This window comes from Choristoneura fumiferana, chromosome 29, assembly GCF_025370935.1.
Source record: "Choristoneura fumiferana chromosome 29, NRCan_CFum_1, whole genome shotgun sequence".
Classification (NCBI taxonomy): Eukaryota; Metazoa; Arthropoda; class Insecta; order Lepidoptera; family Tortricidae; genus Choristoneura; species Choristoneura fumiferana.
The window spans coordinates 1822410-1848118 of record NC_133500.1 but is presented as its reverse complement, the minus strand read 5'-3'; the positions used below and the strand labels follow the sequence as shown (position 1 = coordinate 1848118).

The window sequence follows — 25709 nt, the reverse complement described above, 5'->3', positions numbered from 1 at the left end:
TGATACCACAGAATAACTAATAGTACTACCGTGGTGATACCTTCATACAAATAATACCACGGCCGGTTGTCTTCATTGAAAAAATACTCGCATTGTCTCTGACGGTTCTTCTTTTTTGGCATAACAGAAAATGTCACAGCCCCATGAATTAAAGAATTAAAAAAAAGTAACTGTCAAAATCTATAAGCGATTTTTTTTTTCTATGGAAGTTACCCGTCTGAACACTCTGAACGTTAGTTCTCAGAGTAATCTGTGCAAAATACGCTCGCTACTCGCAAGTGTGATGAGGGCCTTAGACTAAAGATTAGTTAGTTTTTTTAAAATATGGTTCTGCCGTTGGTTTTGCCATTGAACTGTAAAAAAAAATATACGAAAGGTTATGGTGGATGAACGTTAGGCTAAAGATGTTGCTGATTTTACTTAGCACCTTTCCAAATAAAAATCCTCTCACTTATTGATGTTCACGCATAAGGATATCTTGAGACGAACAAAAAACTATTCCAAGTGATACTGTTTCAGGATTTAGAAAGAAAGAAAGTACATTTATTCACAACACAAGACACAACAATATTAAGTACCTACAAATGAACAACACGAGGAACAGTATGTGTCATTGCGGTTGTGAATCGGACACTGGCTCAGCATAATGCTGAATCGTTAAAAACACCCCAGCGCTGATTTTCAGCCAGCACGATATACTATCATCGATACATCGAACATAACCCAGGCGCTCTGAGTCTCTTCAAAGATTTATCAAACAGACTCAGAGATACCAGAGGAGACCGAAGAGCTGGCAGTTTCTTTGCTCAACGCATCAGTCTTACGATCCAGCGAGGAAATGCTGCTTTTTAGATTTATTATAGTTTTAGTTTATTTAATTTTAATGTAGTCTTAGTTTTTTTCTTGTACCTAATCTACCTTTAATATTATACTACTTAAGACTATACGAATGTTTAGATAATTTTGAATAGATTTAAGTACCTGTAAATGGTCCTAATAGGACAACTTATGTAAGTATCTAGACTTTCACTTAGAGTTAAAAAAAACACACACACTCAAAGGTTGACTGGTTTCGTCCTTTCAACGTTACGGTAAGTTCATCTATTTTTAACATAATTACAAGTTCCTGTACTCAAATGGTTGTCAGGAAGAGATCGCTTTAAAAAAATATCATGGGACACTTGACATCAAATTGACCTAGTATAGTCCCAAACTAGACTAAGCAAAACTTGTACTATGGATAATAGTATTTTATGCAACAGTTGTATAACAGTATTCAAAAAAGGTGAGTGGCGTGAGTTACGATGTAAGCTTTAGCGAACATCGTAAGAAAAAAACGCCACGAGCTTTTTTTGACTTACTTATACAACGTTGCATACAATACTTTTTCTTCGACTTGCGTACTTATTAATTAAAATACAAAATTAGAGAAAAAGTAAACTTGAAATGTTTTCATACTTTAGTAAAAAGTATCGCAACCGCAAGGAGAAGGTAAACAACAATAAACAAGTGAGAAATATGAAAACGTCAAAATATGTCTAAGTTAAATTTTGTTTTTGATTAACGTTTATTTGCCTGTGTCGATGTTAAAAATACGCAGTACTTAAATGGTGGCAGGCTATGGATTAGTAGGTTCGGAAAGTTTTTTTCTGTATAAAAACCATATAAAATATGTAACTGGCACTTCAGCGTGTCCGAACGTACGAATTAAGAAAAAAAAGTAAGTGATTGCAGCAGGGCTACTACGAAACTCCAGACTCGAAGTTCGCGTCGTGCGGCCCGTCTGACACTTATACTATTTAATATGAGAGCGAGAGGGACGGTACGATACGAACTTCATAGTAGGCCCTCAGTATCGTTTTAGCAACATTACGATACAGTGCTGTTATGGGAATAGACAATATAGACTTTTCCAGAACCTTGTTACGTATGTTGTTATATTACTGTTCGTGATTAAGTAAATCACATATTACAGTATAGGAGTAGAAAAACTTACTTATATAGATAAATATATACATACAACATCCAAGACCCGCGAACAAACATTCGTATTATTCAATTTCGATAATTAATATCTGCCCCGGCCGGAATCGAACCCAGGACCTCAAGCTTCGTAGTCAGGTTCTCTGACCCATTGGCCATCCGGCTGTCAAAGCGATGAAGCGATTTTAAGCGATAAGACCGCCTATTGTCTATCCTGAATTTAGTGTCCATAATATAAGCACAAAATAATGTATAAATTTGTATTAAATATCTATACATTTTTTTGTACTGATCTGTGGTGTGCAATAAAGAATATTTGTATTGTATTTATTTTTGTGCATAATTATACATAAAATGTTTTCCGCCTGTCTATCAGCCTGTCAAGACTCCTTTTCCTTGGGAATCTGTGGTGGTATCAAGTTGAAAAAAAAAACACCGAGAGCTATTGGTCGCTTATATCCATAAAAATAAGTATCTACCTACGTTTTAGTCTAAATTATATTCTTAATTTGTTTTTACAATACGCCGTTACCTTAACTACTAGTATTTATTAGCATACGGGTATCACTTAATTTCCAACAATTTCATATGTTTTTAGATTTTGGAGATGAAACTCGTCACTGAGACACAGTCATATTAAATGATATTGTAACGGATAACTCACGTCTTAAACCGAGTTTAGCTCTACATGTTTCGGACTATTTCGGGGTGTTTCGCTTCTTTATTTTAGATTTTATTATTATCACCTTATGAAATGCAGAAATAAATAATTTTAATGAAATGAAAAAATATGGAAAATGGTAGATCGTTATCGTTAACTATAACGAAAATGGTAGATGATTCTTTATTGCTTAGTAAGTACCTTTATTAGAACGAATCCTGCACAATAGTACACAAACGAAGTCACGTGTAAAATAAAGTTTAGTGAATAAAAGTCTCGTAATTTATTAAACGTTTATTGAAGAAAAAGTTTATACGTCAATTTCACTTTGGACAGGGTCAGAAGAATCGCTCTGAGCTTCCACCGCGTTCTCTGTCTCTACGAACACTCGGAACATCTTCGCGATTTCTGCAGCGTTGCCGGGCTACAATAAGATACGAAAGATAAAATATTTGTCTTTACCCAAGCATTTATCATTTTTAGTCATGAACGACAGCATTATAAGAACTGTCGAAAAAATGTTAAATGTAAATTAACAACATTTCTAATGGACAAGGGTAAATCGTCAATTACTTTACTATACCTCGTTTTAGCATTAGAAAGAAGGTGAACAATCTTGACGTGTCTTTTTATTGAAAAACACTTTTGGAAAATAAGTCACAGCTGACAGCAAATAGTAACAAATTGCAAGGGCATTTGATCATTTACATATATGCTTTTGGTATCATAAGTAATAGTTACCTACTGTTTTTTTTAAACGTTTTTCAATAAAATAAGACTCGTCAAGATTGTTTACTTTTTACTCTTTTTCTAATGCTAAAAAAACGAAGTATAGCCACTGTTCAATCACTGGCTACCTTACACTAAAAATTAATTCTAGTCACCAAAACAGAGTTCATTTTTAGCATAAAGTGTCAATACTGGCTTACTAATACCTAATACTAAAATGTATTCTGGTTATCGCTATAAATAGAATTAATTTTAGTATAGGTGGCCAGTAATTGAAAGGTGGCCAGTAAATGACGATTTAGCCAGTGTTTTATTGTGACAAGGATTACTTAAATCATAAGAACTTATAAATTTAGATTAGATAAATTGAGATAGATTTTTTTAAAATATATTTGAAAATAATAAATAGGGACGTTTTAAATTGTCGATTAGACAGAGAAGTCCGTCAAAGACTTTCAACGTCATATGCTACGACGGCCACAGAAGTACATACTATATTTCATTTTTCTACAAAGAGATGGAATGCCAACTTCAATCGCCCATATCTTGCTTATTTTTCAACATCTATTGATGATTTCGAAGAAGTCGCCCGAAGAATCCAACTGGGATGGGCAGCGTTCGAGAATATTCGTGATATTGTCTTCTTGTTCAATATTCCGCAGTGCCTGAAGACTAGAGTTTTCGATCAGTGTTTGCTCTGAGACGTGGTCCTTGACTGTTGGCCTCTTGGGGAGGCTCAGTCACGCAACGAGCTATGGAGAGAGCTATGCTTGAAGTTTATTTGCGCAATAGAATCCGGAATACGGAAATTCGTTGAAGAACTAAGGTGACCGACATAGCTGCTTTTTAGATTTATTATAGTTTTAGTTTATTTAATTTTAATGTAGTCTTAGTTTTTTTCTTGTACCTAATCTACCTTTAATATTATACTACTTAAGACTACATGAATGTTTAGATAATTTTGAATAGATTTAAGTACCTGTAAATGGTCCTAATAGGACAACTTATGTAAGTATCTACACTTTCACTTAGAGTTTTGACTGGTTTCGTCCTTTCAACGTTACGGTAAGTTCATCTATTTTTAACATAATTACAAGTTCCTGTACTCAAATGGTTGTCAGGAAGAGATCGCTTTAAAAAAATATCATGGGACACTTGACACCAAATTGACCTAGTATAGTCCCAAACTAGACTAAGCAAAACTTGTACTATGGATAATAGTATTTTATGCAACAGTTGTATAACAGGATTCAAAAAAGGTGAGTGGCGTGAGTTACGATGTGAGCTTTAGCGAACATCGTAAGAAAAAGACGCCACGAGCTTTTTTTGACTTACTTATACAACGTTGCATACAATACTTTTTCTTCGACTTGCGTACTTATTAATTAAAATACAAAATTAGAGAAAAAGTAAACTTGAAATGTTTTCATACTTTAGTAAAAAGTATCGCAACCGCAAGGAGAAGGTAAACAACAATAAACAAGTGAGAAATATGAAAACGTCAAAATATGTCTAAGTTAAATTTTGTTTTTGATTAACGTTTATTTGCCTGTGTCGATGTTAAAAATACGCAGTACTTAAATGGTGGCAGGCTATGGATTAGTAGGTTCGGAAAGTTTTTTTCTGTATAAAAACCATATAAAATATGTAACTGGCACCTCAGCGTGTCCGAACGTACGAATTAAGAAAAAAAAGTAAGTGATTGCAGCAGGGCTACTACGAAACTCCAGACTCGAAGTTCGCGTCGTGCGGCCCGTCTGACACTTATACTATTTAATATGAGAGCGAGAGGGACGGTACGATACGAACTTCATAGTAGGCCCTCAGTATCGTTTTAGCAACATTACGATACAGTGCTGTTATGGGGAATAGACAATATAGACTTTTCCAGAACCTTGTTACGTATGTTGTTATATTACTGTTCGTGATTAAGTAAATCACATATTACAGTATAGGAGTAGAAAAACTTACTTATATAGATAAATATATACATACAACATCCAAGACCCGCGAACAAACATTCGTATTATTCAATTTCGATAATTAATATCTGCCCCGGCCGGGAATCGAACCCAGGACCTCAAGCTTCGTAGTCAGGTTCTCTGACCCATTGGCCATCCGGCTGTCAAAGCGATGAAGCGATTTTAAGCGATAAGACCGCCTATTGTCTATCCTGAATTTAGTGTCCATAATATAAGCACAAAATATTGTATAAATTTGTATTAAATATCTATACATTTTTTTATACTGATTTGTGGTGTGCAATAAAGAATATTTGTATTGTATTTATTTTTGTGCATAATTATACATAAAATGTTTTCCGCCTGTCTATCAGCCTGTCAAGACTCTTCCTTGGGAATCTGTGGTGGTATCAAGTTGAAAAAAAAAAAACACCGAGAGCTATTGGTCGCTTATATCCATAAAAATAAGTATCTACCTACGTTTTAGTCTAAATTATATTCTTAATTTGTTTTTACAATACGCCGTTACCTTAACTACGAGTATTTATTAGCATACGGGTATCACTTAATTTCCAACAATTTCATATGTTTTTAGATTTTGGAGATGAAACTCAGTCACTGAGACTCAGTCATATTAAATGATATTGTAACGGATAACTCACGTCTTAAACCGAGTTTAGCTCGACGTGTTTCGGACTATTTCGGGGTGTTTCGCTTCTTTATTTTAGATTTTATTATTAAGTATCACCGTATGAAATGCAGAAATAAATAATTTTTATGAAATGAAAATTATGGAAAATGGTAGATCGTTATCGTTAACTATAACGAAAATGGTAGATGATTCTTTATTGCTTAGGAAGTACCTTTATTAGAACGAATCCTGCACAATAGTGCACAAACGAAGTCACGTGTAAAATAAAGTTTAGTGAATAAAAGTCTCGTAATTTATTAAACGTTTATTGAAGATAAAGTTTATACGTCAATTTCACTTTGGACAGGGTCAGAAGAATCGCTCTGAGCTTCCACCGCGTTCTCTGTCTCTACGAACACTCTGAACATCTTCGCGATTTCTGCAGCGTTGCCGGGCTACAATAAGATAAGAAAGATAAAATATTTGTCTTTACCCAAGCATTTATCATTTTTAGTCATGAACGACAGCATTATAAGAACTGTCGAAAAAATGTTAAATGTAAATTAACAACATTTCTAATGGACAAGGGTAAATCGTCAATTACTTTACTATACCTCGTTTTAGCATTAGAAAGAAGGTGAACAATCTTGACGTGTCTTTTTATTGAAAAACACTTTTGGAAAATTAGTCACAGCTGACAGCAAATAGTAACAAATTGCAAGGGCATTTGATCATTTACATATATGCTTTTGGTATCATAAGTAATAGTTACCTACTGTTTTTTTAAACGTTTTTCAATAAAATAAGACTCGTCAAGATTGTTTACTTTTTACTCTTTTTCTAATGCTAAAAAAACGAAGTATAGCCACTGTTCAATCACTGGCTACCTTACACTAAAAATTTATTCTAGTCACCAATAAACAGAGTTCATTTTTAGCATAAAGTGTCAATACTGGCTTACTAATACCTAATACTAAAATGTATTCTGGTTATCGCTATAAATAGAATTAATTTTAGTATAGGTGGCCAGTAATTGAAAGGTGGCAAGTAAATAACGATTTAGCCAGTGTTTTATTGTGACAAGGATTACTTAAATCATAAGAACTTATAAATTTAGATTAGATAAATTGAGATAGATTTTTAAAAATATATTTGATAAATAGGGACGTTTTGAATTGTCGATTAGACAGAGAAGTCCGTCAAAGACTTTCAACGTCATATGCTACGACGGCCACAGAAAGTACATACTATATTTCATTTTTCTACAAAGAGATGGAATGCCAACTTCAATCGCCCATATCTTGCTTATTTTTCAACATCTATTGATGATTTCGAAGAAGTCGCCCGAAGAATCCAACTGGGATGGGCAGCGTTCGGGAATATTCGTGATATTGTCTTCTTGTTCAATATTCCGCAGTGCCTGAAGACTAGAGTTTTCGATCAGTGTTTGTTGCGGGTGATGTGATAACTTATAGCTCTGAGACGTGGTCCTTGACTGTTGGCCTCTTGGGGAGGCTCAGTCACGCAACGAGCTATGGAGAGAGCTATGCTTGAAGTTTATTTGCGCAATAGAATCCGGAATACGGAAATTCGTTGAAGAACTAAGGTGACCGACATAGCTGTAAAAATAAGCAAGTTGAAGGCAATGGGCGGGCCACATCGCTTGAAGAACAGATAACCGTTGAAGGAGAAAGTTCTCGAGTGGCGACCGCGAACCCGAAGACGAAGGACCAGGGCAATTGCGCTGCTAAATGAATTTTTGACTGAAATCCAGGATGCTGACGTTTTTGCCGATGGTTGGGGAGCACTTTTATCTAAAATTATGTTATTTTTAGCATAGTATTTAATAAGTATTAACGAGCTAGGCGTTTTGGTGCAAACTGTAAGCCTGACTTTGTATTGAATAAATAAATAAAATAAATGTCTTCTGGCTGATGATGATGATGATCATGGTTGATGATTTTTAGGACATTCGCTTTTAATATCCGATTTTCTACTAAGTTAAATTATTCAAGAGAAAATTGTGTTCCATGCATATTGCCTATTGCCCTAACAGTCAAGCGGGTTGACAGCGATGCTTTGTGCCGTGTCTTACCTGATTCAGTGTGACGCACTTTTCTGTGCCGTGTATAGTGATGCACAAATGCTGCCTATGATAATTGACCTGCGTGAATAATAAAAATACATACAGAACTCCTGGCAGGCGGGTTACAATAATACTAATTTGACATACCTAATTGAATGAAGTGTTGAACGGATAAACATACTCAAATAGGAAGAAACAGTTTTAAACACATATATCCTGCCCTGCTAAGCCGAGAGGCGCTGTGTCTGAGATACGCCCTTTTAGTTTTTTTGTTCCATTCGATAGCTATACAATTACATTATAATTAAACATTTCAAAAATTCTAGAACAAACATTCAAACATTCTACATACAAATATCTAAGACCTCAAGTACCTATCTGGTCGTCAAAGAATCGATGGCTGGAAAAGAATACTGATAATTATGTTGATTTTGATGGATATTCCTGCGTATTAAATACACAGACAGTCAAAAAAATCACAAACACTCAAACCTTTGCTGCGGCGAAAGGAATTTCACTGATTCTGCCCTTTAAAAGAGAAAATAATATGTTAGAAATTATATTCAACAGTATTACACTGTGTTATTTTTCACTTTCGTTATTATGTTCTCTAACATTTAACGGGTCAAATGAAGTTAATTTCTCCAAGACAATATACTGGCATAACTATGATTAAAAGATAATCAAGAATTAAAATTTATTTTAATTATGCATAGTAAAACAGTGTAGGTTCTTAATTTATGTGTTTTTTAAATTCACCTATAGTGTTTGTGATTCACACATAGCCAAAGAAGATTAAACAACCGACAAAAAGCGTGTCGGACACGCCCAAGATAGGGTTCCGTAGCCATTGCGAAAATAATCTAGTAATATTTTTCTACGGATTTCGTATTGTGTACGGAATTTCCAACTAAAGGTATATTTTATACTTACCTTAGGCTGCTATTTACTCTTAGGGGCTGTATCGCCATCCATTGATTAGTGTTAACTGACGGTTAAATGTGATGCCGTCTCTATTTGTTTTGATCGAATAGACGGAGACGGCATCACATTTAACCGCCAGTTAACACTAATCAATGGACGGTGAAACAGCCCCTTAAACTACTAATAATTCTCGAGCAATCTTAGCCGTTATAATTTTCGGGGCTCGATTTTATTGAAAATTTGCACTTTAAAGTTGGTATTTCGCAAACAGATCACTGAATCGAAAAACCATCTTGAAAACTCGTCTCTTATTATGTATCAATCACGTTAATGGTACTCGTCGAGTTTGTGAATTTTACAATTTGAAGCTATATTACTTTGTTACTCGCAGTTACCTGGTGGTACCTACCTAGTTGCTATCAATGAACTGAGGCATCTGTCAAAATTAACGGAAATCGATGACAACACGGTGTATAAAGTACCTACAGTCGACCCATTTGATGAAAAAATTCAAAATATACATCCGTATCTTTGAAGTCCTAATCCCTAGAACGATTTAACCTAAAAAACATACAAACAACGCGTTAACATGTTTCGAACATTTTTATAATGTAAAAACTCACCATTGAACATAATTTAACAATACTTAAGAAGATCAAAAGCAAGATAGACGCGTTCATGTTTCATAAATAATGAATGACGAAAACGTTGGATTATTGTGCTTATCTGTTTTGGTAGTAGAAACAATTTGATTGCATTAATTGATTTTCCGGATAGTAATAGAAACTGAAATGGCGCAATTAAAGTTATCTACAGTAGAATAGATTAAGATAGCTTCTAATGAAAAGGTACTTATAAAAAGAGTGCGTGGATCTAGGCACGAAAAAAGATGTAGCGGCAGCAAATAAAATCACTTAGATCAACAGCTGAACTTGTAGTTTAATTATATTATAACTTTACAGTATATGATAGCCGATTTACCAAATACAAGCAGATAAATTCCTAAGGGTACTATGTTGGCGACCATGACACACGACCGCGACACGCGACTGCGATACGCGACCGCAACCGGGTCGCGCGACCTGCTGCTTTGCGTGAATATGAAGCACCAATAGTATCTAAAGGAGTTCAAGAGGGGGTTTTGGAATATACTCTAGCATGTCAGATGAACATATGTACTGGCATCTTGCTGAGTACAGACAAGGACTTTAATTCGTGAGCCACGATGGAACCTTTTCAAAAGAAAGTTCATTACGTTTTTCCTATGTACTATGACGTTTACTGTAAAATGGTTTCATGGTGGTTCAAGAATTAGAGTCCTTGACCGTACCTCAACCTACTAGGTAAAACCTATATGTAAGACATATTAGGCGTAAGTTATATATCTCTTTATGATTTTATTTTCTTGGTATCAGTTCTTTATGCATTGCCCCGCTGTTAAGTGGGCATTTATATCTACCGTTGTACCCTAAGTTTATCTCTCCGATTTCAACAAAATTCGGAAGGTAGACTCAATCCCCCAAAATATTGTATGGATGTGTCCGTTTTGTTACGAAAATTATTAAGAAAAATGTGTAACAAAACGGACACATCCATACAATATTTTGGGGACACATCTGGAGACACTTTTTTCCAGCTCGGAATCATGGACTGAGTCTACCTTCCAAACTTTTTGCAAATTTTGTTGAAATCGGAGAGATAAACTCAGGGTACAACGGTAGATAGAAATGCCCAAGTGCGTGTGTTTGAATAGTAGTTCAAACTTTATTCATTGTTAATTTCGTATTTTATTCCTACAGTTATCCGATGTGAGAACATTATCAGATCAGGATTCGAAGCATCAACTGGTACGTGTATTTGCTAGTAATCATCATCATGGTCATCTCCAGCCTATAAGCACCGCTTGGTTCTAAATCTAGAGAAACTTTGTAGAACTTTCTTGCATTTTCGAGAATGTTCTAAAACACGTTAAGTAACTTAATTACTTATGTTATGTACTTAACTCAAAAGGAAACAGATTAAAACACAAATTCATCACTTTTTCATAATGTTCCAAATTAACTATTAGATATCATTTTTTTGTTTTCAGCTAAACGAAGTCATATTCGCTGTAAGTAGCGTTCTTAATTTTACTGAAAAACGTCGTTGCGGGCTACCTAATGCCGGTTTTTTTTTTACTTAACGGATCACGCGAGCGCTGCTACGGGTAAACACAAGTATTTCTGCGGACTTCCAAGTTCCTGTGTAGTGAAAACTGGATGTCGTATTGTTCAATGACAGCATTACGATCGTGGCGTCCGCGACACACGACCGCGACCCACGACCGCAATCCATGCTTACTAGGAAGCCCGACAAAATACATTGATGAAACATTAATCACTAAATCTGAACAATGATGCTGTTTTTGTAACGCGATTTAAATGTTTTGCGATTACACGCAGCGGTTACATAGAAGGTATCTTTGGAATTTAGTAGTAATAGTGTCCTTCAAGCAGGGGAACTTGTGTGAAAAAAACAAAATTACAGCAAAAGAAAATCTCATTAGAATATCGTTTTCAGCAAGCCCTGTCAAAAGGTTTCACGAAGTTGCGTGCGATAGTTACAGCCGGAACCAAGTATGCAAAGGTACGTATATCATAAGGGGGCACCGAGCTTATAGCGCTGATCACTCGTGGATATAGGGGAAGGGGATGGGGGGAGGCGTGGCGGCTCAAGATGGGTTGGTAAGAGCGCGCGCGTTCTTAGGTTTTTTTCGTATTAATAAATACGTATAGTGAGTGTGTGTTTGTCCGTCTTTCACGCCGTAACAGAGCAATTGATCGACGTGATTTTTGGCATAGAGATAGTTTATGGGCCCGAGAGTGACATAGGCTACTTTTTATCCCGAAAAAATGCACGGTTCCCAAGGGAACAGCGCGCGATAACCGAATACCACGCGGACGGAGCCGCGGGCAAAAGCTAGTATTAAAATAAAAACAAGTATTATGTACATGCGAAATCGCGAAGCTAGTTAGTATACCTACATTGCAAACATTTTTCTAAGCAAGTGTAAGTATCACTGAAGTCTCCAGGACAGAATAACAAACACTTAAAGTTAATTGCCATTACTTAGTTTAATTTCAAGCCATTGTCAATTTATTTTATAACTTTTAATTTAAAAAAATGCAAAGAGGAGACTGTCAATTTCGTCTACGGAGTTTATTCTAATGAAAACGCATTTGCTTTCAGAAATCTGATGACTACAACTCGTTAAAAGAAGACACGGTAATTACACAGATATTTGATTTGATTGACACTAACACAAGGCCCTGTACCACTAACGTTACAGTGATACAATCCATACTATACTATACTATACTATAATATTATAAATGCGAAAGTGTGTGTGTTTGTATGTTTGTCAGTCTTTCACGTCGAAGCCGAGCTCTGTCAACTGTGCCTCAGAGTCGCTAAATTCATATTTGTTTTCCAAACATAAAATTAGTGGTAACAATATTCGGAATAACAATATTATATCTATAATACATTCGACAAAACAATGTTATACTGTACAAATGTTATACTAAACAATTTTTCGACTAAAATATATTATGAAAAACAATGTCGACCAAATGATTTTCGACATTTCAATCATTCGACGAAACGTTGTTATGCAAAAAAAAATTTACGACAAAAATGTATGCAAAACCATTTTAGACCAGTCGATATAGATAGACCCGGCGGACAGGCCATATAACATGGATAACAGATTGCCATTGGGGCCGAAAAGTTCTCGAATGGAGACCGCGGATCGGCAATTCGGCAAGCGCAGCGTAGGACCTCGTTAAAGCTGAGAGTTCACGATGGATGCATGTCGCTTTCAACCTAATCAATTAGAGGTCTATGGGGGAGGCTTATATCTAACAGTGGACGTCCTACGGCTGAGGCAATGATGATGATGATGAATTAAAAAGTATTTAATTTGCTACCACAAAAATAAATCTCAATATGCTTCTGTGTGGGCTTTCTACTTACAGTTAAAGCGCAAAACACACGAAGGACGGGTGCGGGTCGGGAGTAGGTCGGGTTGGGAGTGCGGCGGGCCTTTTTACGTACCTATATGAACAACAGCCCACCGAAGGCGGGCGTGGGGCGGGTCGTCTGAGGGCGCGCGGTGTTGATGTTGTTCATGCGTAGGTATACCTACAGCCACGTAAATAGGCCCGCTGCACTTCTGATCAGACTCGACCCGCACCCGTCCTATGTGTATTTTGCGCTTAAAAGTAGCCAATGCCAACCCAGTGTAGTGAGCAATAGGCTAAACGAATTTCTGTTAAAAGTTGTTGGGCTTACTGACTCATAAGATTCATAAGCCAAATAAATAGTCGCTATAGATTGAGTTACGAAACGTTTGTCTGCGAAACAACATATCTACGAACAAATTCATCGGTGTACCGTTACTCGGCGAAATATCGCCTGCCAATATCTGCGTAAAATTTGTCGGCGAATCATTAGATAACCAGTTGCCATCGCTACGTGGCGCTGTCGTCGTGCTCGCTCGCTCGCTCCCAATGAGATAATTAACGTTGTGGTTGTGGTTAACTTTTTCTTCGTATCTTTACAGAGAAACCATCCTGACACTTCAGGAGGTCGTAAGAAGAAACTTTGCATGTTCACCATGAAGAAGGAATACTGCATGCACCAAGAAAAGTCTCTGAAATAAAAATGAACAAAAACAAACAATGAAAGAATAAAATACCAAATTAACATTTTCTTTTTTCATTTTCGGACATGTCAGGAAAATTCCTGACGTCTTGGATGGTTAAGTTGCATATTACCTACTTCATTATCAAAATCCCAGCATGTGCTGGGGACGTATATGTACGTACGTCCCACTGCTGGGCAGAGGCCTCCTCTCAGATTGAGAGTGCTTGGGCCATAGGTCCCACCCTGGCCCACTGAGGATCGAGAACTTCTTACTCACCATTGCATTGCTGCGCAAGTTTGTGCAGGCCGCTTCCAATCAAACCAACTTTTGTTCTATGGGAGAGACCGTGGACGTCCTACGGCTGATATGATGATGATGATGATGAGTCCTTGCCTATCTTCAAGTCTATGCTTAGGGAGCACTATCTGTCGTCTAGCGTGTGAATGAATGTTATAACTGTTACTTTATTTATGAGTTCATTTAATGGCTTTCTTGTTAAAAACAAACATAATAAAAACATAATTATTGTGAGTATGTTGTTATGTATCTACCTATCTATTTGGATTTGTTGTGTATGTGTTTTGTATAAATGGTTATGTATTCTTGATATTGCTGTAATGTAATGTAAATTCACGACCTGCAAAATTTTATTCCTTACTGCTCCATCCATTCCATTGTAAAGGTTTCCTGGAAGAGCTCGCTCTGAAGCGATAAGGCCACATATTGCTTACCTCAGAAAGTCTCTGTGTATATACCCGTTTTCTGTACTGCTTGCTATGTGTTGGTAAAAGAGTTATTGTATTAATTTAATTAATATTGTTGGTAAGTGGTGGCAGCTTTATTGGTTAATGTCAATTGTAATTTGTTTATTTTTAAGAACTATGTACCGTTTGTGCCCAAATAAACATTAAAACATTGTATTGTAATATCAGTAGGAAGTATGATTAAAATAATAGAATAAGTTATTTAAAAACATTTTATTTGCAGATAACATGTCTATTTTATGTCACTTTTGTAAAAGTTCTTGATACGTAAGCAGCTTCTCTCTCATTCAGCCTACCTAAAGAAAGACTGCTGAATGTAAAATAATGTAGTGAATATTTTGTTAGTTATCTTTATTCTGTAAACAAATAAAATAAAATTAAGTTGTGTTATTCTAACTTAAATAAATAAATCAGCCAGATCACGAAATTCCTAGGCATATCATGAAATGGCGCCATTTCATGATATGCCTAAAAGTTGGCCAGGCATATCACGATGTGCCTGATAAACAATACGGCAGATCGTTTAGAGCAACGCATTCGTCGATATTCCTATCTCTATAACGGGCACATCTGCCTAAACCGGCCACATCATGAAATGGCGGCGATTCATGATATGCCCAGGAATTTCGTGATTTGGCGGATTTTACGATCGGCCGCCGACATAAATATCACGGGACATTTGTAGAGATGGGACGTACTAGGCAAAACGCGGACAGAGTCTTGCGAGTACGCGTCCACAAAAAGACTAGATCCAAAGACTAGGTCCACGAGTATCTACGAGTACTTAACTCAATTGACTCATTGCGTAAACAAAATGATTCCCGTAAATGCGCTCCCGTGATTGCGTATACGCGTACTAGTTTTAGTAAGTATTTTTTGATTTGTTTTATATTTATTAAGAACGTGGCTGTAAAACTACAAAGTACAAAAATTTTGCTGCTAATTTTAATATCTCCTCTATACCATATTACTTAGTCTGTGTCTATACACGATGTTTTTTAATCTGTGATCAGAAACCAATTTTTCAAATTCAGCAATTCGTGGCGATCACGAATAAGTCGTAGATAATTACATGGAACCAAGCATTATCTTTTTTGTTATATTTTTAAGGTCGAAAATAACTTTTTATAATCATAATAAGTATATTTTATATGTCAAATTACAAAATTCAAACAACAAAACAAAATAAAATCAAACTAAACACTGTCATTAAATTAACAAATACTTATAACTTAGTCAAGAATAAAAAATAATGAACTAACCTAAAAATCCCCCCCTGCATCGTGCCCCGATCAAAAGTTCCCATTATCCCGGCAGCATTGCCCCTCTGCAGCAATGGACACCTGTTGAACCAGCCCCGATCCAGACCGGGGATCTCTGAGACGACCCAAGTCTCTAAACAAATCAAGGGCCTCCGAACACCAGGGCTGTCTCCACCACCACTTTTAATTAAAAATCATTGTCACCCTATTAAAGGTTAAGTCCGGTCGAATTAGATTATAGGCTGATTATAGCTGATTATTCATCATCATCATCATGTCAGCCGAAAGACGTCCACTGCTGGACATAGGCCTCCCCCAAGGCTCTCCACTCAGACCGATCTTGTGCTTTCCGCATCCACCGCGATCCCGCGATCTTAACCAAGTCGTCGCTCCATCTTGTTGGAGGCCTACCGACAGCTCGTCTCCCGGTCCGCGGACGCCATTCGAGAACCTTCTGACCCCATCGGCCATCCGTCCTGCGAGCAATGTGCCCCGCCCACTGCCACTTTAGTTTCGCAATTCTTCGAGCTAGCTGATTATTAATATTTTTGAAATCACAGATTAAAAATCGTCGTGTATAACAGTTATGTATAATTTTAACACTCCCTCTGTACTTACTTCTATGAGTAAGAATGAACTACCCAGGTGACTATCATTTTTACACCCTGTTTAAGACGCTCCTGAAAACGAAGTAAACAGTATGGTTAATAAACATAATCTATTAATTAAGGTAAACGTACGAGTACTCGTCACTGTCCCAATAGTTGGCATCTCTAATCTTATGTCATTAGCAATAGAGATCACAGCAGGGTGTCGTCTATTGGGCATCAGCGTGTCGAGCACGCGGACCTTACTTAATGTAAAGTAAATTATTTTCTTTCATATTTGTGACATAAACTGTACCATAGTCATAATTATCTATTTATAACTTACATTTCTGTCATCCTTGATCTGAAGTTTTCTTGGCAAGGCACGGAAATATTGATTCACGCCACCCTATAATGGACAAAAGCTATTTAGAATAAATAAGTTTCTGTTAAAAAAATCGTTTTTAATGCAAGCTTTTTTGCTAACTGTACTTTTTGTTGATTGTACTTGCATTGTCATCTAAACTGCCACCAAATTGTATTGTGTACCAAATTTCAAGTTGGTACTATTAACCACTGAGGAGTTCTCTCCTGCGGAGATGATCCTAGCACGACCACCAAGATTTCACTACCAGATTATTGTATTTTCACCAAATTTACATAAGTATGCCAAATTTAAAGTCAATCAGACTGTTCGAAGTAGGTCAAATTTAGGTTCCAAGTTGGACCCAAACAAATAAATTAATAAATAAACAGAGCAAGCTAAACAAAAACTTGTAAAAATAGCTCCCAGTGACGTTGGAACCCTCGGAAACGGAACCCTAGAAATGGACAGTATTACACCGACAGTTCTAATGTCGGATTATTCACTGTAGAATGTGTAATGGAACTATTGCTAACCCTGTTCCTTTACAAATTTCTTTTTTCCTCACTTGTAAGAGGTGTAAAAAAATTATGATAGATCCACTAAAAGGACTGGCGAAGAAACTAGCTGTGAATAACCCCTGGTGCATCATCATCCCAGCGTATATGTCCCACTGTTGGCCACAGGCCTCCTCTTAGAATGAAAGGGCTTGGGCCGCAGTTTCCACGCGGCCCCAGTTCGGATCGGACACATCATGAATCGCTCTCGCGATGTTTTTCTTCAGCATAAAATTTGTTGTAAAGTTCGAATGTAGAACTCTGGCTAATGAAAGCTGAACCTACAAAAACGTGGCAAATTCAAAAAACTTTCATATGGTATTACCACAGAATAAGTAATGTTGAAAATAGCTTGAATGGCTTCGAGAAAAGTATGGTATAGTTTGTTTTTGTTTTGCTCGACTTGGCGGGGGCACTGCCGTGCTCTCAGATACAAGTATCGAAGCTTCTTTGCCGTACAAAAGTGACGTTTAGGCATAAGAATCGTGCCTGCTTTATGCTTCTTTGTATACCGTATAACTCGTGTTGTCATGGTCTACTCTATTTCCGACCAAAGAATTAATTTTAATTATTTTTTTTTTCCTTTGTTTATTTTGGTTGACACTAAGGGAGAAGAAACGCGTACTCTTTCAAAATACAAAAGCCCGTATTAATAAACTACACTCACGTCACAGAACAGATAATAGTACAAGCTCAAGTGTCTGTTTTCTAATACTCTTTGGTCTGTTTGTCCATGACATTTGAATAATGTTGCCACTCAGCAATTCAGCAATGGGTTCAGCTTTCATCAGCCAAACTCTAATTTCGCACATAAGATTCGAAAATTCAGAGCTGCGAGTCCGGATTTGAATCCACTAACCTTTGCTTGAGAAACCATAGGTCCGACCATTCATTTCATTTTATTACGGTTACTTACCTTCACAAGCATGTTGTTTATCTGTAATAATAATGAAGTAAGTTTTTGTAATTTTTTAATACATACTTGCATTGCCGTACTTGCATTGTAATCAGAATTTCGTAATTTCAAAACAATCCGCTCATAAGAAATGGTTGCATGTTTTACAAGGTTTGACCTTCACAACCATGTCTGTTCTCATAATATTAATCTCATATAATAAATTCGAAGCCTTCAAAAGCTAGAAAAACGAACGCTCCAACAAGAGAATACGGTATTTGACTATTTTTTATATGTATTATAAATTAAAACTTCACAATGCCTGTTATCGAATAGAGAAACAAATTTTAAGCTGCCTTTACAAATAACAAAGTTATAAAGGTTTGAAATCCAAGATTAGACAGTGAAAGACATACTGGCATGTGACGTCACACGCTAGTAGCGCCATACTTGCTGCATAGAGAAAAGCGTTTGAGAAAGAGACAGGTATATAGATTTTTCAAAAAATCACTACAAATCCAATTTTTAACTGATTTATGTTTTCTCTTCGCTAAACACTTTCTGTATACCTATATTTTCATAATAATATATAAGAAATGGCAAATTCAGGAGTAGTCAAATACCGTATTGGAGACTCATTTCGAGAAAAGTAAACTTGGAGTAAAGTCAGTGCCCATACACAGCTTAAAATACATACCAGCTGGAAATTAAAAAAAAAACTTATTAATATCATAACTTTCACCAAAGACTAACTTTTTTTTAACCTTTCATGACTGTGACGATTAAAAACATCTGTTTTAATGGTAATAAGGTCTTAAGGTCTATTTTCGCGTGCAGGTGAAAGAACTATTGAAACGCAGCTTGTACCTAGCTCTGAGGATTTTATTCGAACTAACTTACGTAAAAAAAAGTTAACAATTTAGGATATGAAGGTGGGTATTGACAACATCTATTGCCAAATTTCTTGTCAATTCACCTGAAAGTGGTCTAAAATAAAGTGTGATGCCACTCACCAGGCCAGCATCCAGGTCCTTCCCCTCTGCTTTCTGAAAAGGAGTTGAGAACATTGTAGCTTTAACAAATCACATTCAGTGACGTAACAGAGCCCTGAATTTCCTAAACTATTATTTGGAAGCAAGGGGGTTATTTAAGTAAGTGAGTACGGAAGGGGCCCTTTGCTTTGCTTATTTTTGAGGACATGGGGGCCGTGGGGGTCTAGAATAGTCTAAATAGATGGTGCTCACGTCAGAAATATTTATTTATTATTTCTTGTTTTTTTTTTGCAAAATGTAGAAGGTTTTAATTGTAGCAAATATGGCTGTTACTTGCAACAAATTCACATGAATAACAACAAAGAAACCTGAATAGCTTCACTTATAACAAACAGAGACTGGAGAGGCCTATGTCCAGCAGTGGACTAAGATAGGCCGATGATGATGATGATGATAACAAACAGAAGATTTGGCAAGAGGTATACATTCGTAGGCTCGATGACAAAATCATAATGTTCTTTTGTACCGAGTCATGCCGCTTTTATTTATAAATTTTACACTGATAATTTTCCTACACTACTTAGATACTACGTAAGCCGTGGTGCCCTAGTGGTTTGACCTATCGCCTCTCAAGCAGAGGGTCGTGGGTTCAAACCCCGGCCCGCACCTCTGAGTTTTCGAAATTCATTTGCGGTATTACATTTGATATTTACCACGAGCTTTGCGGTGAAGGAAAACATCGTGAGGAAACCTGCACAAACCTGCAAAGCAATTCATTGCAAGCATTGCAAGCATTTGGTGCGTGTGAATCCCAATCCGCACTGGGCCCGCGTGGGAACTATGGCCCAAGCTGTCTTGTTCTGAGAGGAGGCCTGTGCCCAGCAGTGGGACGTATATAGGCTGGGATGATGACTTAGGTACTTACCAATGATACTATATCTGGTCTAATTGCGTTCATCAATTGGATCCCACCACCCTGTAAAATTATTAATATAATATATATACATATCGAATGAATGAATATATATATATATATACACACCTAAATATCTTTATTTTCACCGGATACAATAATAGGTACTTACATGAATAAACATGAGGTTTAGCTGAAATCAATAAATTATTTAACAAAATGTAAAGAGGTACTCGAATGCGTCAGATTAAGAAATGCGGTGGCCGGTGAATCTTTATGAAGCTCTCATTTCACCATTTGTCAATTTGGATAAATCTTACAATTATACATAAAAAAAGTTTTCTTTTTCTAGTGCCTCTTCGATCCTGAAGGATGGCCGTCAACTTCTTGTACTTCTCTCTATTGGAAAGCCTTCCTTCCATTATAGGCGCATGTCGTCAGATACACTCTCTCCACTGTCAGATAAAATTATACCAATTACACCTACAGCTACTGTCAGTGTGAAATTTGGTACATATAAAAAGGTCTGATAAAAGACTTGCATTGAATGTTTTTTTTTTATAATTCTACTAGCTTTTGCCCGCGGCTCCGCCGGCGTGGTATTCGGTTATCGCGCGCTGTTCCCTGGCGAACTGTGCATTTTTTCGGGATAAAAAGTAGCCTATGTCACTCTCGGGCCCATAAAGTATCTCTATGACAAAAATCACGTCAATCCGTCGCTCCGTTACGGCGTGAAAGGCGGACAAACACACAAACACACTTTCGCGTTCATAATATTAGTATTAGTATGGATTATTTAACGCTAATGTGGACAAGGTATAGTCTAAGGCGCTAGCTTGCACGGCACTGCTTGTGTGGATGTCCATGCAATTTACGTACCATCTGAAAACAATTTGACCACGGTTATTTTTGTTACAAAAATTAGAACTAATATTTTTTTTCCAAATAGATCACGTCATACTTTCCGTTCTCCAGAATTGAGTTGCTTGTAAGCGGAAGAGTTCTGAAAATATACAAAACCATGATAAGCAGAGCCCGGACCTGTCCTGGCCTGTCATAGTGACTTCTCACCTATCGACATCTGATATTCAATATCGATATACAATATGTTAAAAAAGATTAAAAGTACAGTCACCAGCACCAATATCTGACACAACAAGCGTTCATAAATATCTGATACGACTCTATTTCTAAGGCCGGAAGGACGTGTCAGATATTTTTGCACGCTCCGCTGTGGCAGATATTAATGCTGGTGACTGTACAAGTCAACAATAGACGGTTTAATCGTTGAAGAGCGAACTCTACCCATTAACTTTTGAGCAGTCGAAAATGTGAAATAGACATAAGTAAATATGAATTATGCAATGCAAACAATGAATAGTTAACAATTTCTAATTTAATAATTCAATTTCATGTTCAAAGTCTATTGTACCTAGTACTAATAATGTCCTTATAAAAGATATTACGATTACTATTTCACGATAATATCATTATCGATATCATTTAGGAAAATCGATAAGTGAGAAGTCACTATGACGGATCAAAAATGCCGTAAAATTTTGGCCTCTTAAAATTTAAATTTGAAAAGTCTTGCCGAAAAACCGGACATAAGAATACTCATAATTCATTATAGGTCTCAAGTTTTCTGCTCGCGTATATTTAGGAAATAATTTAATGTGTTTTTTTTACAAAAACGCTAACCTCCATGATATATATTGAAGGTAGGGTGAGAATGTCTTGTTCAATAAAATGTCTTTTGCAGCTTTCCATCATCCCTATGTTTACTAAAATTCTGAGGCAGTATAAACAAATGAATCAAATCCGTACTGTTTCCCGTGTGTACTCCGGACATTGTACAGTCGAGGACATAAATGTCTATACAGCCATAGCATCAAATATTATTTCATGGTATACACACATTTTTGATGTCTTGGTATCGTTTTATACCTTTAACTTTATGATGTTTATAGTTTATATAAGTTTAAATAGCACAAACTTGAATAAAATACTTAATTGGGAACTTACCGTCAATTTTTTGAGTAGACTTTGCAACCGCTTTGTCATTTTTAACTAAAACAGGTAAATCATAATTTGTTTTGCGAATCAAGGATACGTATCTATGTCAATAAAATATGTTAATATGAAACACAACACTTTATTTTCTTTTGTTTTAGTAGAATAATTAAGTAGATTTTTGTTTGTTTAAAGTATGTAGAATAATTATGTCTCCCGGATGCATCCGGATCGCTAGGCCAAAACACCACTGGGCACTTACTACGAAGTGCAAAATTCAAACTTCGTATCTTGTCGTCCCTCAGACGCTAATGTTATTTAATACGAGAGTGAGAGGGACGGTGCGATACGACCTTCGATTTTCGAATTTCGTAGTAGCCCTGCTGATTTGGTTCCAAGCGACGGGCACTGGAGCAGATAGCCTAAAAGGAGGTGGCGGGACGATTTGGAGCAATTTCGGCCGGACTGGCGACATTTTGCCGAAGACGAGTGGAAGGAGAAAGGCTTGCCCATCGGTGGGACGTCGTATAGGCTATTTAAAAAAACAGTAAATGGGTAAGGCCGCGAATTTTGACCAATTCGGACGTTTCAAATTTGGAACGCTGATAAAAAAAAACTGATAACACCTAGAGGTTTAATTTTTTTTTTATTACATGACACGATATAAACTCTCAAGGTCGCAAATGAGATAATTGATTTAAACCCTTTTAAAAAAATAATAAAAATATATTACCGTCCAAAACGTAACGAAAATTGACTATTTTTTTTGACCACGAGTACTTAATACCTTATTATTTTCATGCTATTTAACTTCTCATGATCATGATTTTGTTTAAACAAAATTTAATGATATAACGATAGTCCTACCGATTGCGGAATCATGATAATCAAATGTTTTCATGTTTTATATTTATTTCTTTTCACGTGCCAAAATACCACGTTTTCGTTACGAATACTTTGGTGACGCTTTATTAAGCTAGCTTTAACGCCAATTTTGGTAGAAATTTGTTTTTGTACACTGGCAACTAATACTCTAATAGGGCAGCATCGATGAGATAAATAAATCTCATCAGTTTGTTGACAAACAGCCATCAAAAGTGACGCGGAGATTTTTTTTCGACAAAACGTCGAAAGTGCTTGTTCGATTTTAAGGGTAAGTAGTGATTATTTTTAACTGGTTGTTTTTTCATACGATAGGGTAATCTTTTCCATGTAAGTGGCATGTATTATTATGTTCAAAATGTCGTTATTCACCATGATAAACGATTTTTGTATAAAATACGTTACACTTTCGTTACGATTACGTTACATTTTTACAAAATGCTACGTATTTTTTACATAACGTAACGAAAAAATGTGGTAAAGGGAAGTTCACACAGAAAAATTCTAACACACTAGTTTATTATTAGGTTTCCAATGACTGCACGCACAGTAAGTTAGTTAGATGGATATTTTGAAGTTAAATAAATTTTAATCTGTAGGTGCAGGGATCGGCACAAGATAATTGTGGCGAGTTCTGTGTTCACGTCCTGCTTACATGCATAGCGTATTTAAAGTGAGAGACAAACGGAGAGATTCACTTACCTACTTAGTTCATTTGTTACCTAAACTTAATAATCATAATAATTTATTTCCAAAAACATCTTTTTACATTGTCCACTTAACTAAGATACTACTTCCTAAATTGGTAAAACCTGTGATTTAGGGTTTTGGCCATTTCTTTGAGGTATTTAATAGCTTGTACAGTCGAAGTCACAAGCATGCTCACAACTAGGTGGTAGGACCTTGTGCAAGGTCCGCCCGGATTGCTACCACCATCTTCCTCGCTAATCCTGCCGTGAAGCAGCAGTGCTTGCACTGTTGTGTTTCGGCGTGGAGAGTAAGACAGCCGGTGAAATTACTGGCACGTGAGGTATCCCATCTTAGGCCTCTAGGTTGGCAACGCATCTGCAATACCCCTGGCGTTGCAGATTTTTATGGGCGGTGGTGATCTCTTACTCATTTGCTCGTTTGCCATCCAGTCGAATAAAAAAAAACCACTTATCCAAATTCGTTATGCTTATAAATGTGCACCTTATTGTCAGTGTTAGAGAGGCATGTAAAGAGACACTTTTGGGTACTTTTACTTCCACATTCTCATGTTTAGCTTTATAGATCTCATATAGGACAGATTTAGGATCAGTATCGTCAGAAAGTTCTAGTAAAAATAAAAACTTTACTTTATTATATGACATGTATTTTTTTTCATACAATACAATACAATAACTCTAAATTGCACACCAATACAGTAAACAGTACAGAGAACACAAGTATATACATAGAGATTTCATACATACGTTATCTAATGAGAATTTTTACCAGTATGATCTAGGCTTTATAAAAATTTACGTTACGTTTTATGGTAACGTCACGTATTTTTTTTATGTTATTTCTATGTCACATTGGTTAAAATTCGCGGCCTTACCCAAATATTCAACTCCGTACAGGACGATTCTGGAGACTAGTAATTTATTAGTGCTAGTATTAGTGACGAAAGCGTTGTTTTTTTTTTGTTGAATTCTTCGAAGCGCTTCGTTTTTCCAAAAGCGCTGATAATTAGTATAAAAAATATAAAAAGCCCTCTGCGGCCTAGGTACAGAATAAAGGTTATGTTTTTTTTTGTTTTTGTTATGTGAGATTATGGTTTAATAACATGAGAAAGTTTCACGTTAATGCGATGGTAAACAACTTGTTTAAGTACATTTATCGAATTGAACAAAATAAATTCTAGTCGCTATGAGCTCAAAAATGCTGCGAAAATCTCAATCTGATTATTACTTTCACGATTACTTTACTATTCTTGGATATTTTAATCTACGGTCTAGCATTTACTAGGTGCTAGATGTTCTTTCAATACGTACCCCTACTTTATGAATCCGGTTAATATCCTAAAAATAGTAGAAATATTTAGCACAAACACATCATCTTGGTTTCTTTTTTCTGTCACTAAATTCCATAAATTTAAATTGTTATCTTGATTCTTTGTAATTACTGAAACGGTAACGAGGAAAAAGAATACCGTTTTTTTTTTCAATTCCAAATTTTTACTTTTACGGTCATCCCGTAAAACCTAAATTGAAAATACAAACTGAAATATAGATGCACAGAAAAACCAGAAAAGTAAGACCATCACTGCGCTGCTGTGCTATACCGCTACACCACTGATGGACCATCAGTGGTGTAGCGGTATAGCACGCGGTACGGAATACCGAGGACCTGGGTTCGATTCCCAGTGCTGGTCTTATTTTCCTGGTTTTTCTGTGCATCTATATTTCAGTTTGTATTTTCAATTTACCGTAAAAATGCTTTCGAAAGAAAAATAAAGAGAAACATACATACCGCCTGCAAGTGTAACAATGTCATTAGTTATTTTAAAACTTTTATAACACATATTTATAGTTGCAACCTTCAATCATCGTCATTACCAGTCATTACTTATAGAATATTAAAAAAAACAACCCTACGCTGTAAATCAGCGTGTTTACATTTCATGCATCGACAAATGCTTTCAAAATAAATCATTCATTAATTCATGAATCTGTATTCAATCCGGAATACGGAAAATCGCCGAAGAACTAAAGTCATCGACATAGCTCGAATATGGAAGTTGAAGTGGCAATGGGCGGATCACATGGCTCTACTTATAGACTGAAGAATTTGC

At 36.2% G+C, this 25709-nt stretch overlaps 2 protein-coding genes and 2 long non-coding RNA genes across 4 annotated transcripts in view; 1 reads left to right on the top strand and 3 right to left on the bottom strand.

Annotated features, from left to right (window-relative positions):
* LOC141444305 (uncharacterized) overlaps nt 1-13723 on the top strand; it is a 22594-nt gene extending 8871 nt beyond the window's left edge. Inside the window, exons 3-7 of the mRNA XM_074109833.1 lie at nt 10775-10822; nt 11065-11085; nt 11535-11600; nt 12204-12239; nt 13579-13723. Coding sequence (XP_073965934.1) covers nt 10775-10822; nt 11065-11085; nt 11535-11600; nt 12204-12239; nt 13579-13677 — 270 coding nt within the window. The 3' untranslated portion in view covers nt 13678-13723. The remainder of the gene's footprint in view (nt 1-10774; nt 10823-11064; nt 11086-11534; nt 11601-12203; nt 12240-13578) is intronic.
* The window catches only part of LOC141444306 (uncharacterized), a 99401-nt gene that overhangs the window by 39048 nt on the left and 34644 nt on the right, over nt 1-25709 (bottom strand). The window lies entirely within an intron of this gene.
* On the bottom strand, nt 14625-18207 carry LOC141444114 (uncharacterized). The gene is made up of 4 exons (XR_012453133.1): nt 18113-18207; nt 16622-16684; nt 16307-16368; nt 14625-14782 (listed from the first exon to the last, which is right to left on the bottom strand). It is a non-coding gene; the product is annotated as an uncharacterized lncRNA (long non-coding RNA).
* On the bottom strand, nt 19100-24956 carry LOC141444113 (uncharacterized). The gene is made up of 5 exons (XR_012453132.1): nt 24910-24956; nt 22022-22066; nt 20169-20999; nt 20009-20059; nt 19100-19137 (listed from the first exon to the last, which is right to left on the bottom strand). It is a non-coding gene; the product is annotated as an uncharacterized lncRNA (long non-coding RNA).